The 13,120-nt window shown below is 38.7% G+C and overlaps 1 protein-coding gene across 1 annotated transcript in view; it reads right to left on the reverse strand.

Annotated features, from left to right (window-relative positions):
- Nucleotides 1-13,120, reverse strand: part of col7a1 (collagen, type VII, alpha 1) — a 73,767-nt gene that overhangs the window by 7,001 nt on the left and 53,646 nt on the right. The window contains 22 exon segments of the mRNA XM_048199384.1: nt 285-333; nt 481-534; nt 619-696; nt 1,371-1,487; nt 1,596-1,658; nt 4,040-4,102; nt 4,183-4,236; nt 4,314-4,367; nt 4,982-5,062; nt 5,178-5,213; nt 6,953-7,024; nt 7,644-7,715; nt 7,990-8,046; nt 8,269-8,304; nt 8,475-8,510; nt 8,889-8,933; nt 9,022-9,081; nt 10,135-10,170; nt 10,290-10,361; nt 10,546-10,671; nt 12,806-12,901; nt 13,010-13,045. Of these exon segments, the coding sequence (XP_048055341.1) occupies nt 285-333; nt 481-534; nt 619-696; nt 1,371-1,487; nt 1,596-1,658; nt 4,040-4,102; nt 4,183-4,236; nt 4,314-4,367; nt 4,982-5,062; nt 5,178-5,213; nt 6,953-7,024; nt 7,644-7,715; nt 7,990-8,046; nt 8,269-8,304; nt 8,475-8,510; nt 8,889-8,933; nt 9,022-9,081; nt 10,135-10,170; nt 10,290-10,361; nt 10,546-10,671; nt 12,806-12,901; nt 13,010-13,045 (1,393 nt within the window).

Raw genomic sequence — 13,120 nt, forward strand, 5'->3', positions numbered from 1 at the left:
AGTAAAAAAGAATATTGAAAAAAAGGAAAAAAAAAAAAAAGGCAGGGATTGTTTTTATCACATTTATACCGCTGTTTCATATCACAATGGAGCCAGACAATGAATTGAGTTTGATGAGGAGAACAGTAGTTTAAAACAACGTCTAAACTATTTTTTCTTTCAGTGCACCAAAAAGGAAAGTCCTTGTAGAGGATTCATTCAGATTTCATGACTTTATGAAGTTAAACAATCACTGATGGTATTGGAAAATTGTTAAAGATGACAATTATCAAAGATCCACTCACCACAATGCAGGTTCATCTCAGTTCGAACATAAGCCCGAATATCATCCTCCTTTAAAGAGTAAAGAGAGATGCAACCAGCCCTTGTGTCATTGTTACTTATCTTGAGGGTTCAATGTGAGGCTCAGGTAGCAGAATAAAATATTCATATCATAACATTACAATAAATCATGAATCACAAAAGTCTATTTGTTCTGACCGTCATGCCTGGTTCTCCTCTGTCTCCTTTAGGTCCATCAGGGCCTATCTCACCCTGATTCAAAAACACAAAGAGACACATTTAGCAATGACAGAGGTAAAGAGAATCAAAGCAGAGGAAGAATATGTGTATAGTCACCTGTTCTCCTCTCTCTCCTGGGATCCCTGGTATGCCACGTGGGCCAACCATAGCAGGGCCTGATGGACCTCTTTCTCCCTACAATAAATATTCAATACCTCACATATGATGAACTAACCACGGCTCCGTGTGCATATGAATCAGGGTTTCCTGCAGTGCTATTCAGGAGCAGCATTTCTCTGCACTGCACTACATACACATCACAGCAAAATAATAAATAGCTTGTGAATTTTGTGTGTGTCAAGAGAAACACTCTCTAACGAATCTGTCGAACCAATTGGCAAATCAGTCTGAAAAGAACAGTGTAAATGGTCTGAATCATGATCTAAATTGGTACGACAGCTCACATCCTCACTGAATCTGCTCTGATTACTCACTTGTTCGCTGAACCACAGGTTTTTATGTCAGACACAAAATGATCCCAGAATATTACAGTGATGTGTGTATTTTTTGAAATGTAGAAAATGCATTTGTAAGGCAGGTGAAAATGTAATTACTCACTGATCATTCATAGGATGGCATTAGTTAAAAGATATGGTTAAAGATACATATCTGCGAAAGAGTTTTGTTGTGATATATTCTCATTTAAAGGCATATTCTAATTTTAAAAAGCATGTGTGGTCAAATGTCTTGGAGGTTGTGTTGATGACCGCCCCCGCTGAAAAATGAATCCATTGAAACAATGATATGATCTCTATGATTATGTAAATGTCCCTTTGCACATTTACAGTAGTATACAGTAAGTTTGATACCTTTTGTCCCTGCAGACCTTCTGGACCTTTACCTCCAGCAGGTCCTTGAGCGCCTGTTAGACCAGGTGGTCCATCCCCACCTCTCGGACCAGGAGGGCCAGGGATACCAGGTGGGCCCTAAAGAAAGCAAAAGGAAGATGTTTTAAGGTGGAACAACTGATAAGCCTCTTCTTCACTTAGATTCAGCAGTGTTAGGCTTAAACAGCAGGGGTTTCGCATACTCACCCGTTCACCTTTCTCTCCCTGTGTTCCCTTCGGCCCCATAACTCCATCAAAGCCTCTGTCACCCTGGACATCAACAGATGAGTGTAACGCAGTTTGTTTAAAGTTTCATTGCACCATTTTTTACTTAATTTAATTTTGGAAATTACATGGACTACAAAGTATGTAGTTCTATGTTGCAGTAAAACAGTTTCAACCATTTTGTTGTCCACCTGCTTATTCAGTATGGATGTTAAAAGTATTGGTTTATTGGTACCAGAACATGTGAGTGGAGCGCGAGTGGAGCGGTAATTTCCTCCAGAGCAGAGAGCGCCTTAAATAAGCAATAGGTCTAGGTTCAAATATTGTTTCAATGAAGTTCGATGCAAATCGAATAAATGCACAGTAAACATCAAACGAAGAATGAAGAAAGAGAAGAAATTGAAAGGGAGTGTGGAGAACCTGAGTTAGCAAAGATTCATTTTGTGAAACAGTGCCCTCCACAATTATTGGCACCCTTAGTAAATATGAGCAAAGGTGGATGTGAAAATAAATCTGCATTGTTTATCCTTTTGATCTTTCATTTAAAAAATTCACAAAATTCTAACCTTTCATTGAAAACAGTTGAAAGTGGGGGGAAACTCACATTATGAAATAAATGTTTTTCTCCAATACATGTTGGCCACAATTATTGGCACCCCTAGAAAATCTTATGAGTAAAATATCTCTGAAGTATATTCCCATTCATATTTACATTTTTTTAGCACACCAGGGTGACTAGGAGCATGAAATTGTCCAGGACCGGCTTCTATGGTCAGATGAAACTAAAAAAAGAGCTTTTTGGCAGCAAACCCACCAGATGGGTTTGGTGCACACATGGATAAAAAGTACCCCATGCCCACGGTTAAATATACTGCTGGATCTTTAATGTTGTGGGCCTGTTTTTATGCTGGAGGTCCTGGACATCTTATTCAGATACATGGCATCATGGATTCTATCAAATACCAACAGATAAAAATCAAAACCTGACCGCTTCTGCTAGAAATCCAACAATGGGCTGTGGTTGGATCTTCGATCAGGACAATGATCCAAAACAAACATCAAATCCAACACAAAAATGGGTCTCTGAGCACAAAATGAAGCTTCTGCCATGGCCATCTCAGTCCCCTGACCTGAACCCTAAAGAAAATGAGTGGAGTGAACTGAAGAGAAGAAGCACCAGCATGGAGCTGGAATCTGAAGGATCTGGAGAGATTCTGCATGAAGGAATGGCCTCTGATCTCTTGTCAGGTGTTCTCCAAACTCATCAGGCATTATAGGTGAAGACTCAGAGCTGTTATCTTGGCAAAAGGAGGTTGCAAAAAGTTTTGAATAAAAAGGTGCCAATAATTGTGGCCAACATGTTTTAGAGAAAAACATTTATTTCATAATGTAAGTTTCCCCCCACTTTCAATTATTTACCTTAAATGAAAAGTTATAATTTTGTGAATTTTTTTAAATGAAAGATCAAAAGGATAAACAATGCAGATTTATTTTCACAGCTGCTTTTGCTCATAATTACTAAGGGTGCCAATAATTGTGGAGGGCACTGTATACTCACTGCAAAGTTCTTTTTCAATCTTTGCTGAGGGGTAAAGAGACGTCTGAAATACCTTTGCAGTGGTATACTGTTAGCGAACATCCCGACACCACTCACGCTGATGAGAGCGCAGTTTAGATGAATATGTAAATATGTGCTGCATGCTTTCCTCTTAATAACAAAAATAACAGTGTTGAGAAAAAAGCAGTAAAGAAAGCATCTGATTATATGCATGTAGATATGTTTGTGTTGTTTGAGCGAGTGTCGTTTAACCGGTGAACGTGAGCAGTACATAAGGGGAGTGTTCTCTTGGGCCGTGAGAGACTGAGCTGAGCACACTGGTATAGAGCAGAATATTGAGCGAGGGTCACACAGCTCCACTTTGCTCACACGCTCTGGTTGGTACCAATCAATATTAAGATCACAATAAGAATAAAATACAGTATCAGTAGTACAGAGTCAATATTAAAAATATTGAGAAAAAAAAATGCTGGATACAGGATTCTTTGATGAAAGTTCAAAAGAACAGCGTTTATTTGAAATAGAAATCTTTTGTTACATTATGAATGCCTTTACTGTCACCCTTGCTGAATAAATGTATTAATAATGTCTTTAAAAACTTGAATGATAGTGTACATAATACACATAATAATTACTTGAAAAACGTGATGCAATGTTTGCTTAATAAAGAAACAATTAAAACAAAACGTCATTGTTTTAATTACATTTATTAATATTTATAGTAATGTTTACCATTTTTTAATGAAGTGTGTTCAACAGCATATTAGTTTTACCATGGTTTCATAATTGATATCAAGAATTATTAAAGTTTGTATCATAACAATCCTACACTATCATTTAATATAATCTCAGACCTCAGATCTCTTACCTTGGCTCCAATGAGCCCCTCCTTCCCTGGACTTCCTGTTGGACCTTGAGACCCGGCCTCACCCTGAAACAAAACTTGCAATCAAACCAAGATAACAGGAGGAATCGCATCCCTCACAAACACAAATAAATGTGTGTGCGTACCTGCTCTCCTTTCCTCCCCGGCAATCCTGGTCTGCCATTAATCCCAGCATCTCCCTATGAACAGACAAAATTCATGACTCCCAGTAAAACATGACGTCACAACACAAACTTTCCTTTTCTTTATTACTCACCTTGTCTCCCTTTTGTCCGCTCGGTCCACATACCCCCTTGGAGCCTCGTTCTCCCTGTAAGCCATTAAAGCTCAATCAAACTGTCAATCACTCAGTGTGACAGGGAGCAATGACACTAGAGAAAAGCTCCCAGGGAGGGACTATTTGCAAAGAATAAAACACTATTCATGTGTCAGTCATACACACAAGCACACAAACTTACACACACCCTTCAATTACTGGATTTCTCATTAGTGACAACAGATAGAGGTCTATAAGGGATGCCCAATACAGATAAAAGTTCTTATCTGCTATGTGAGTGAGTGCGTTTATGTTGCCGCTGGCTGAAGGGCAGCTAGTACTGTCTACAGCGGCCCATGTATCCCTGAGAGGAATGATTCATACACAGAAGTCTTTCATGTGCCTCATTGCACTCGACAAATCAATTTTTCTACACATGCAAGCACACACACATATTCACACACAAAAAAAAAAACTTTAATATGATGGCTCTAAGGTACATATGCAGATGAATGTCAGACACAATGGCCTGCAATCCAGACTGTGGCGGAATTATAAGCAGTGTGATCATCTGGTCTGAAGGGCTCCTCAAGGTTACAGATAAAGCTTGGAAGAGTCAGTTTGAGTTTTAATCAAAGGGACAACCATTAAAATGCACACACACACACCTTGAGGCCTCGCAGACCTACGTGCCCAACCTCTCCCTTCTCTCCTCTCATGCCAGGCAGGCCATCTTTGCCAGGTGTTCCCTGTAGAGGACAGATAAAAAAAAATGAGAAGTAGTCACAGAGAAACAGCTGAGTCTGGGGACTGTATGTACAATTCATGCACTCATGTTATAGGCATCTGAATAAGAATACGCACCGCTTCACCTGGGACGCCAGGCTGCCCTGCTTCACCCTGTAAATGATAAGCAAAAACCTGATCGATATGACGTTCACACACATTTCTGTACATTTGCAAACATACCCAAATGTATTAATGTATATGCGTGTGTTTATTCTAGGGTTGTCAAGGGATTAAATCGAATTAATTACACAATGTGGCGATTAATTAATGGCAAATTAATCACATCAAATTTGGCTAAGAAATTACCCCCAAAAGATAATTTAAAGTCATTATTGTGTTAAATGAGTAAAGCATAAAAAAAACCATTACAAAAAGTAGCCTTAAAAAAAAAAAAATAAATAAATAAATATTCAACATAGAATTTATTATACATAAACGGCCATGAGGCTGAGTAAATGATGACAGGATTTTCATTTTTGGGTGAACTATAGGCTACCTTTAATGGTTTTTTTATGGAAATATGAAATCGTTTTTTTAATGAAATGATACTCTAAACTGCCAGTAGGTGGCGGTAGATATCTTGATGAGTAAGTCATTGGGCCCTATCATACACCCAACGCAATGCGACGCCAGGCACAACGCAAGTGTTTTTTGCTAGTTTCAGCCTGACGCAGTTATCATTTTCACATCCAGCGCCATGTTGTTTAAATAGCAAATGCACTCATGCCCATATGTTCGCCCATGGGCGTGCTGGTCTGAAAGCATGTGTTAAGGTGCATTGTTGGCGCATTGCTATTATGAGGCAACTGAAAACGACTGCACTATTGACCAGCAAAAACCTGGTCTAAAGTCAATGGCGCAGTATTTGTTTTTGTTATTTAAAGGGCGCGTTAGTAATACGCACCTATAGGTGGGTGTACACTCTGCTTGTTACACATACAGGGATGCGCAGCAGCACACAAACATTTTTAAATATTAAATATAACAGGATTCCTCTATGGAGAAGCGTTACGCCCAAAACACACCCATGACTCTTTAAGAGACTAGGTACAACACTTTTGGACCATGCGCCTGACGTGCCGACCATCGTTAAACTAGCAAAAGTGGATTCGGACATGCCCTAAGTGCACCTGCGCTATGCGCTTCAGACCATGCACTTAGATCATTAAAATAGGGCCTATCGTGTCATTCATTAATCTGAATCGTTCAAACGGCTGATTCATTTAGGAATGAAATGGCTCTCTTTATGAATGGTCCATTGAATCATTGGTTCACCCAAATGATTTGCTCAAAAGGCAGATTCATTCATAAAAACCATTGCTGTGTGTTGCTCAGAGACGCACAACAGTTCTGCTCTGGCATTATAGGTAATATTTTCAGTGGCAAAATTGAGCAAAAGCAGACAATATTGCGTCTTATTAACTTCTTTTTTATTGAATGGTTGTATAAAATCAATAATACATTTTCATTCGTGCTATTCAAGGCAAAAACAGCACTCATGCGATATTGTGTTTGTTACTTGTGTGATATTGCTTAACTATATCACAATATAAATATGATTCTCATACAGAGCCATTTTTGCCCTGATATCCTAAATCTTAGGGGCATTCTAACTGCATTCTATAGGTTTCATCACACAGTGAGTTGTTGCCTTGCTTCATGTTCGTCACCAATCGACTTTATGAAATGTAGACGAATTACGTAGGTCCGGGGCGAGGTGAGTGCATTAAATGTGTTAATAATTTGAACACATTATTTTTTCCCATGACTATTTATTCACATTAACACATTAAATCGACAGCCCTAGTTTATTCATGTTCATTTGTGAGAGAAGAGAAGATATTTTTCACCTTCTGACCACCAGGACCACGGGCTCCTTGGAAACCAGTGGAGCCTCTCTCTCCTGGCTCACCTCTCAGACCCTACAAATATGAAAGAAAAATCACAGATGAAATCTCTTTCGTATCTTAGTAATTTCTCCCAAACAGCAATGAGATTAAATGAACAAAGTGAGTCTCCCACTTCATAGATTTTTCTCTTGAGAAGAGAGCCTAGCAATCTCACACATCTTAGAGTTTCAGAAGAAATCTCAACATCTGTAATCAAAAGTAAGAGATTTCAACATTCTCAAACATTTCTCATCAGATTCTTCTAAAACCAAATTTTCTGCACTTAAGCCATCCACATAAATTTTATTGCTCTTACTGTACATCACATTTGTGTCTGTTTTTTCACCTAAGGAATTTTAGGAGGAACATTTAAACAAATAAAAAGACATTAGTTCTGAAACTGCAACCTTTAAAAGGAACCAAAAGAGAAGAACCATTTTTGGGATTTAATTTGGGATGCACCAAATTAAAATTGTGGTTGATACCAATAAGCTGATCGTTTTTTTTTTTCATGTTAAGGGTGATTAAATAACCGTTAAATAGCCTATATTAAAATTATATACTATTTTGTCTAAAATCAATTGTTTTAAATGCTACAATTGATTTTAGATATCACAACATTATATTGTACTTGTACATAAAACATTCTTACCTGTTCTCCTGGTGGCCCTTCTTGTCCTTTTGCACCCTTTTCCCCCTGTGCACCTTTAGGTCCTCGCTCCCCCTGAGGAGAGCAGTGATCAATATAACTGATTGGTTTACATCGACCCAATAGATCTGCCATAATCCTGCTGCTTACTGACTCGTTAACAATCTCTAGAATCGATCCTGAGGCAGGCACACATAAATGTTTTATGACCAGTTCTCACAGGCACATGTTCTCAGAAGATAAGAGACCTTCAGCAAACTAACCTTCATTTTTGGCCTTTAATTTTTTATAAAGTGACTCAAAAGCAGTTAAACACCTGACACAGCTTCATCGAATAATTTTAACTCACGGTTTCTCCTTTCACTCCTTTCTCTCCTGGAGGCCCCCCCACCAGCAGAGTATCTCCCTTGAAGATTCAAAATCAAATACAGCAATATATAATTCATTAACTATTTAAAAATAAGATTATAGAATATGTAATATGCAAAATAAACCCCATCAGGGTGGTACAAGACTCGCTCTCTTCGCATCAGTGTCATGATCACCCTTGTAGGGGTTTATTTTGCGATGATGACCAGCTGACTGTACATGGTCCTGCTTATCATGCATATTGAAAAAAACAAATCACCTTTTCGCCTTTAATTCCAGAAGGACCTTGCTCGCCCTGTGAAGAATTGGTATATTTAACATTATATCTTAGTTTATATGACATAAAACATATGCAAGTAAATGAAAGTATTTTATGACATTTTTCTTTTCTTTTCTTTTCTTTTTTTAGGAGAGTAAAGGACAGCCTGAGACAGATTGTAGCAGTATACGACAAGTTATACACACCTTATCTCCTCTGTTCCCTTTACCGCCAGGAGGACCCTGTCAGTGGGACAGACAGATGAGTAGAGGAGAAATCTTATTTGCCTGAGCATTTATATGCAATTGTAGATAGTAGACGTGCAGCGCTGCACGAGGCCTTGACTCATAATGGTTTTGAAATTTGCAGCGAGTGGGAGACGAACACATCTTAGCCCTGAATATAAAGTGTGACGAATACAGTGTGTTCGTACAGCCTCCTCTATCCCTGCATCAGCCTTTCCACATCTAGGTGAGGGCTCAGATCAATGACACCCATCAAGAGAGACTGACTGTTTCTGTCTATCTGACATCAATATGTACAGAAAACAGGAGGTGGTGGGATAAAAAAATAATGAGTGAATGCTGAATGTTGTGAACAGAAAGCAGGAGTATATTTACAGTAGGGCCTCTCTCTCCATCTGTTCCAGCCCGACCTTCTTCTCCCTAAAAGAATTAGACAGATACACCCACCATCACAATCTGATACGCATACAAGCAAATGAACATAAGTTAGATTAGTCATGGACATTACCCGAGGTCCAGGGTCTCCTCGCTCTCCTCTTAGACCTGGCACTCCCACTCCAATTTCACCCTGAATGTGGAGGGGAAAAAAAGGGGTAATGACTCTTCAATAGTGGTACTCTTCAATACAATTCAATTCAACCTCTGACCATACGGAGTTTTATCTATTTAGATGACCCGCTTCCTTATTTCCAAAATAAACAGCACACATAAATGGGGCCTAAAAGTCTGAAACCACTTTTGAAAACACTAAATATTTAATTATATATTATATAATCTACATACATTTAAGTGAAAAGACATTTCAGGGTGTCTTAGTATTTGGTATATCTGTATTTTGCTTTAGTGACAATATGCACTTAGGGTGGGACTATGTACTACATACTGAAAAATGATTGAACAACCCTAAACAGATCCAATCCAGGGCTTGTTTAGGCACACCAGTGAGACTTAACTGACTGAAGTTCATGAATAAATTAACACCCACCAAGCCCCAAATGAGAGTAAAAATCATAAAGACTGTGATTTAATTATGTACATTTATGGTCTGACGCACTACATGTTTCAGAATGAACAGCATCATTTTGTTCATTTACATGTGAGCAGCTCATAATATGGTATTTTCAGCGGCTCAGAAAGGCTTGGTTTACAGAAAATGCTGTGCCACGCAAACTTTCTTGCTGAAAACATTTTCAAATGCACGTCATTTGTAACATAACGTAACATGACATGTGCCAACCATCTTGTAATAAGAATCATTTATAAATCTGTTGTCAGCAAATAAGAAGCTTAAGGTCTTCCTGTGGTTTTCTGCAAAAATAAAAGCTCTATGGTTTAATGATTGAAAGCAAAGAAATTAAGTGCCATAAATATTAGTATTGTAATTTTACTGTTGTAATATATATTTTTTTACCCCCCCCCCCCCCCCCCCCCTGAAAATCATTTGATTTATCAGCAAGTAAACTCCTTTCTTTGTCATGAATTCTGAATTCTGTCACAATTGATAAGCTCCCCTTTATCATGTCTACTTCAACTGCTCCTAAATTTTTGACTGTGCTCCTAATTTTTTTAAATTAGCAGCACAAGTTTAAGCATAGCACCCTGCAAGCAATACATCAATTACCTTATCTCCCTTGAGTCCCGGAAGGCCCGCAGTACCCTAATATGAAAATAAAGACATCACTGAATACCACTGAGGGATAGACACAGTTATACTTGCTCTATGAAACACCTGTATGCAAATGCTTATACACATAATATGATTTTAACATGTCTTACAGTAGGTCCTGGTGGTCCAGCAGCTCCAGGTGTTCCTGGGTTTCCTGCTTTGCCTATAAATCCTTGTAGACCCTTAAACAATAAGAGGCACCAGAGGAATTGCGATCACTGGATGCAGTCAATGGACAGAAAATTCTGCAAGTGATTTTGTTTATGATGGTATTTAACATATTTCTTTATGTAGCAATAGCCATTCTTAACATGTGTGTCATTTTTAGTCTACATTTGTTTCTGTATGTGCAGTTACTCTACTAACCCTGTCTCCTTGTGGTCCAGGGGGTCCTGGCTGACCTGCTTCGCCTCTCTGCCCTGCCAGTCCTGGTATCCCATCCAATCCACGTGGTCCAGGAGGGCCTGGAGGACCTGGTAAGCCAGGGTCACCCTACAACAGATTAAAAACCTTTGATTCAATATATAAACTAGATTTATACATTTTCTTGTTGACTATGTGGCTGCTAGGGCATTGCTGTGTGGTCGATTTTAGGTATCATTCATATTTGTCTCTGCTTAATATTTGTCTGTGAAAAAATGTGGGATGAGCTACATGCCACAGTTAACACTTAGGGCTTGAGGTTTGTTAGCAAAAGTTCTGTAACAACTCCACAGAGATGTATAAAGTACTAGAGACCCAGACTTGAGTAAAAGTACAAGTGCTCTATCAAAAAAGTGACTTGAGTAAAAGTTGAAGTGCTCTTTAAAGGTCCCGTTTTTCGTGGTTTTTTGAAGCTTTGATTGTGTTTATAGTGTGCAATATAACATGTGTTCATGTTTCGCGTGTAAAAAAACACAGTATTTTTCACATACTTTACTTATCTGTATACCGCTGTTTCCACTGTCATAAAAACGGGCTGATGACTTCCTTGTTCTATGAAGTCCCGAAGTCCCTCCTTCAGAAATACGTAACGAGTTCTGATTGTGCCAGCGGTTCCTGTGTTGTGATTCGACAGCAGCTTAGCGAACCTTGCCCGGAAAGGTCACGCCTCTTACCATAACGTGGAGATGCACGCGCTCAGTGTTATTGTACACATGTCTTTAATTTTACCCTATCAATTTGAGCCGGAATCAGACCCGGTGATTGGACTGCGGGATGAAAATAACAGCGTTTCGACGACATGGCGACAAACACACTCTACAAACGCAACTCTTGTGTATTCCTGTGGGCGGAGGTTAGTCAAAAAACTGTTTTAGTGACGTCATTAAAGAAGGAAGAAGAGGGATGTAGTCCAAACTGGCCGTTCGATGTAGGCGACTTCTGTTAAATAAAATATCTCGCTTGGCACTGAACTTTGAGCTTTAAAATTTTACAGATTTTATTTATACTCTAACAACAACATTACACACTAACTAAAGTTTGAAACATGGGATCATGAAGAACGGGACCTTTAAGCACCACACTTAAGTAGAAGTACTAAAGTATTCAAAATTTTTTGTACTTAAGTATTGCAAGTAGTTTATTTTAAAATGTACTTCTCAAGTACTGAAAGTAAAAGTACAAGTATTGAGTGCGTGAAGACCACTTGAGATGCAGACAAGTTGAGATGCTTTGTTTGTTGTCAGCACTTTGATTTCATTACCAAAAAGTTTATTTTGACTAATAGTTCTACCATATACAATTGAATAAAATTAACAGCTAGCTAACAACAACTTGCTTTGCACTTTTTTTCTGTTTTCACCTCACTCCAGTCTAAACTAGGCTAAACTACCACTCTTACTAAAAAAAAAAAAATGGGGTAAGCACACTTATATTCTCATTTCAAGAGGTGTTCTGAGTAAATGATTTGTTTGTAACACTTTATAATATGGTTTGATTTGTTAACATTACATTAGTTAACGTATTAGACAAATAACCAACATGAACTAACCATGATCAATACATTTGTTACTGTATTTATTAATCTTTGTTAATCTTAGTTAATAAAAATACAGCTGTTCATTGTTTGTATATGTTACTTCACAGTGCACATTAACTATGTAAACAAATAGAGAGCAATTTGAGAGCAAGACAGCGCTCGTGTTGTTTTAAGACGGTGAATGCGCGACGGTGAATGCGCGCGCGCGGCCGGGACTCGCTCGCTCGCGCTCTCCCTCTCTCGCTGCTCGTATATGCACCCTGACAAGGGTTGGTCTCCTTCCTCACTCTCACAGCCACGATCACTTGAAGTTGAAGGGGTGGAAGGTAGTGTTTTTGGTTCGTCTTTGGTTGATCTTTTTAGCTGATCAAAAGGCAGAACGGGAGCACGCGCAGCTTCTTAATCACTTGATTCGCTCATTGATGCGTCAGCTTCATCAACATTTTTATAATTGTAACGAGTAACGATGCAGCACATAAAAAAATATCGGAGTAAAAGTATTAAACTCATCGAAAATATGTACTGAAGTAAAAGTGGAAGTAGGAGAAAAAAATAATACTCTAGTAAAGTACAGATACCGCCTTTTAGTACTTAAGTACAGTAGTGAAGTAGTTCTACTTCGTTACTATACATCTCTGCAACTCCAAAATAAAATTAATCAATTACCTTTAAGCCGATGGGTCCAAGTTGTCCTGGAGGCCCAGGCATCCCCACACCTGCCTCTCCTTTGACTCCTTTGGGCCCTTGTGGTCCTCTCATTCCCTGAAGAATTAATGTGAAAGAGTCTTTTAAGGATCCACATATTATAGTGGAGATGAAATGGATGGCGGTGCTGGTGGTTCTGCCTCTGAAGTGAATGCAGGTACTCACACTTTCCCCAGGATCTCCAGGATCACCCCCAGCACCCTGCAAGTAAATAACACTTTAAATTCCATTTCTGCTCAATGTACATTGGTGCTCTATTATAATATCAGACAGTAC

The sequence above is a fragment of the Megalobrama amblycephala genome, linkage group LG8, assembly GCF_018812025.1.
Source record: "Megalobrama amblycephala isolate DHTTF-2021 linkage group LG8, ASM1881202v1, whole genome shotgun sequence".
NCBI lineage: Eukaryota > Metazoa > Chordata > Actinopteri > Cypriniformes > Xenocyprididae > Megalobrama > Megalobrama amblycephala.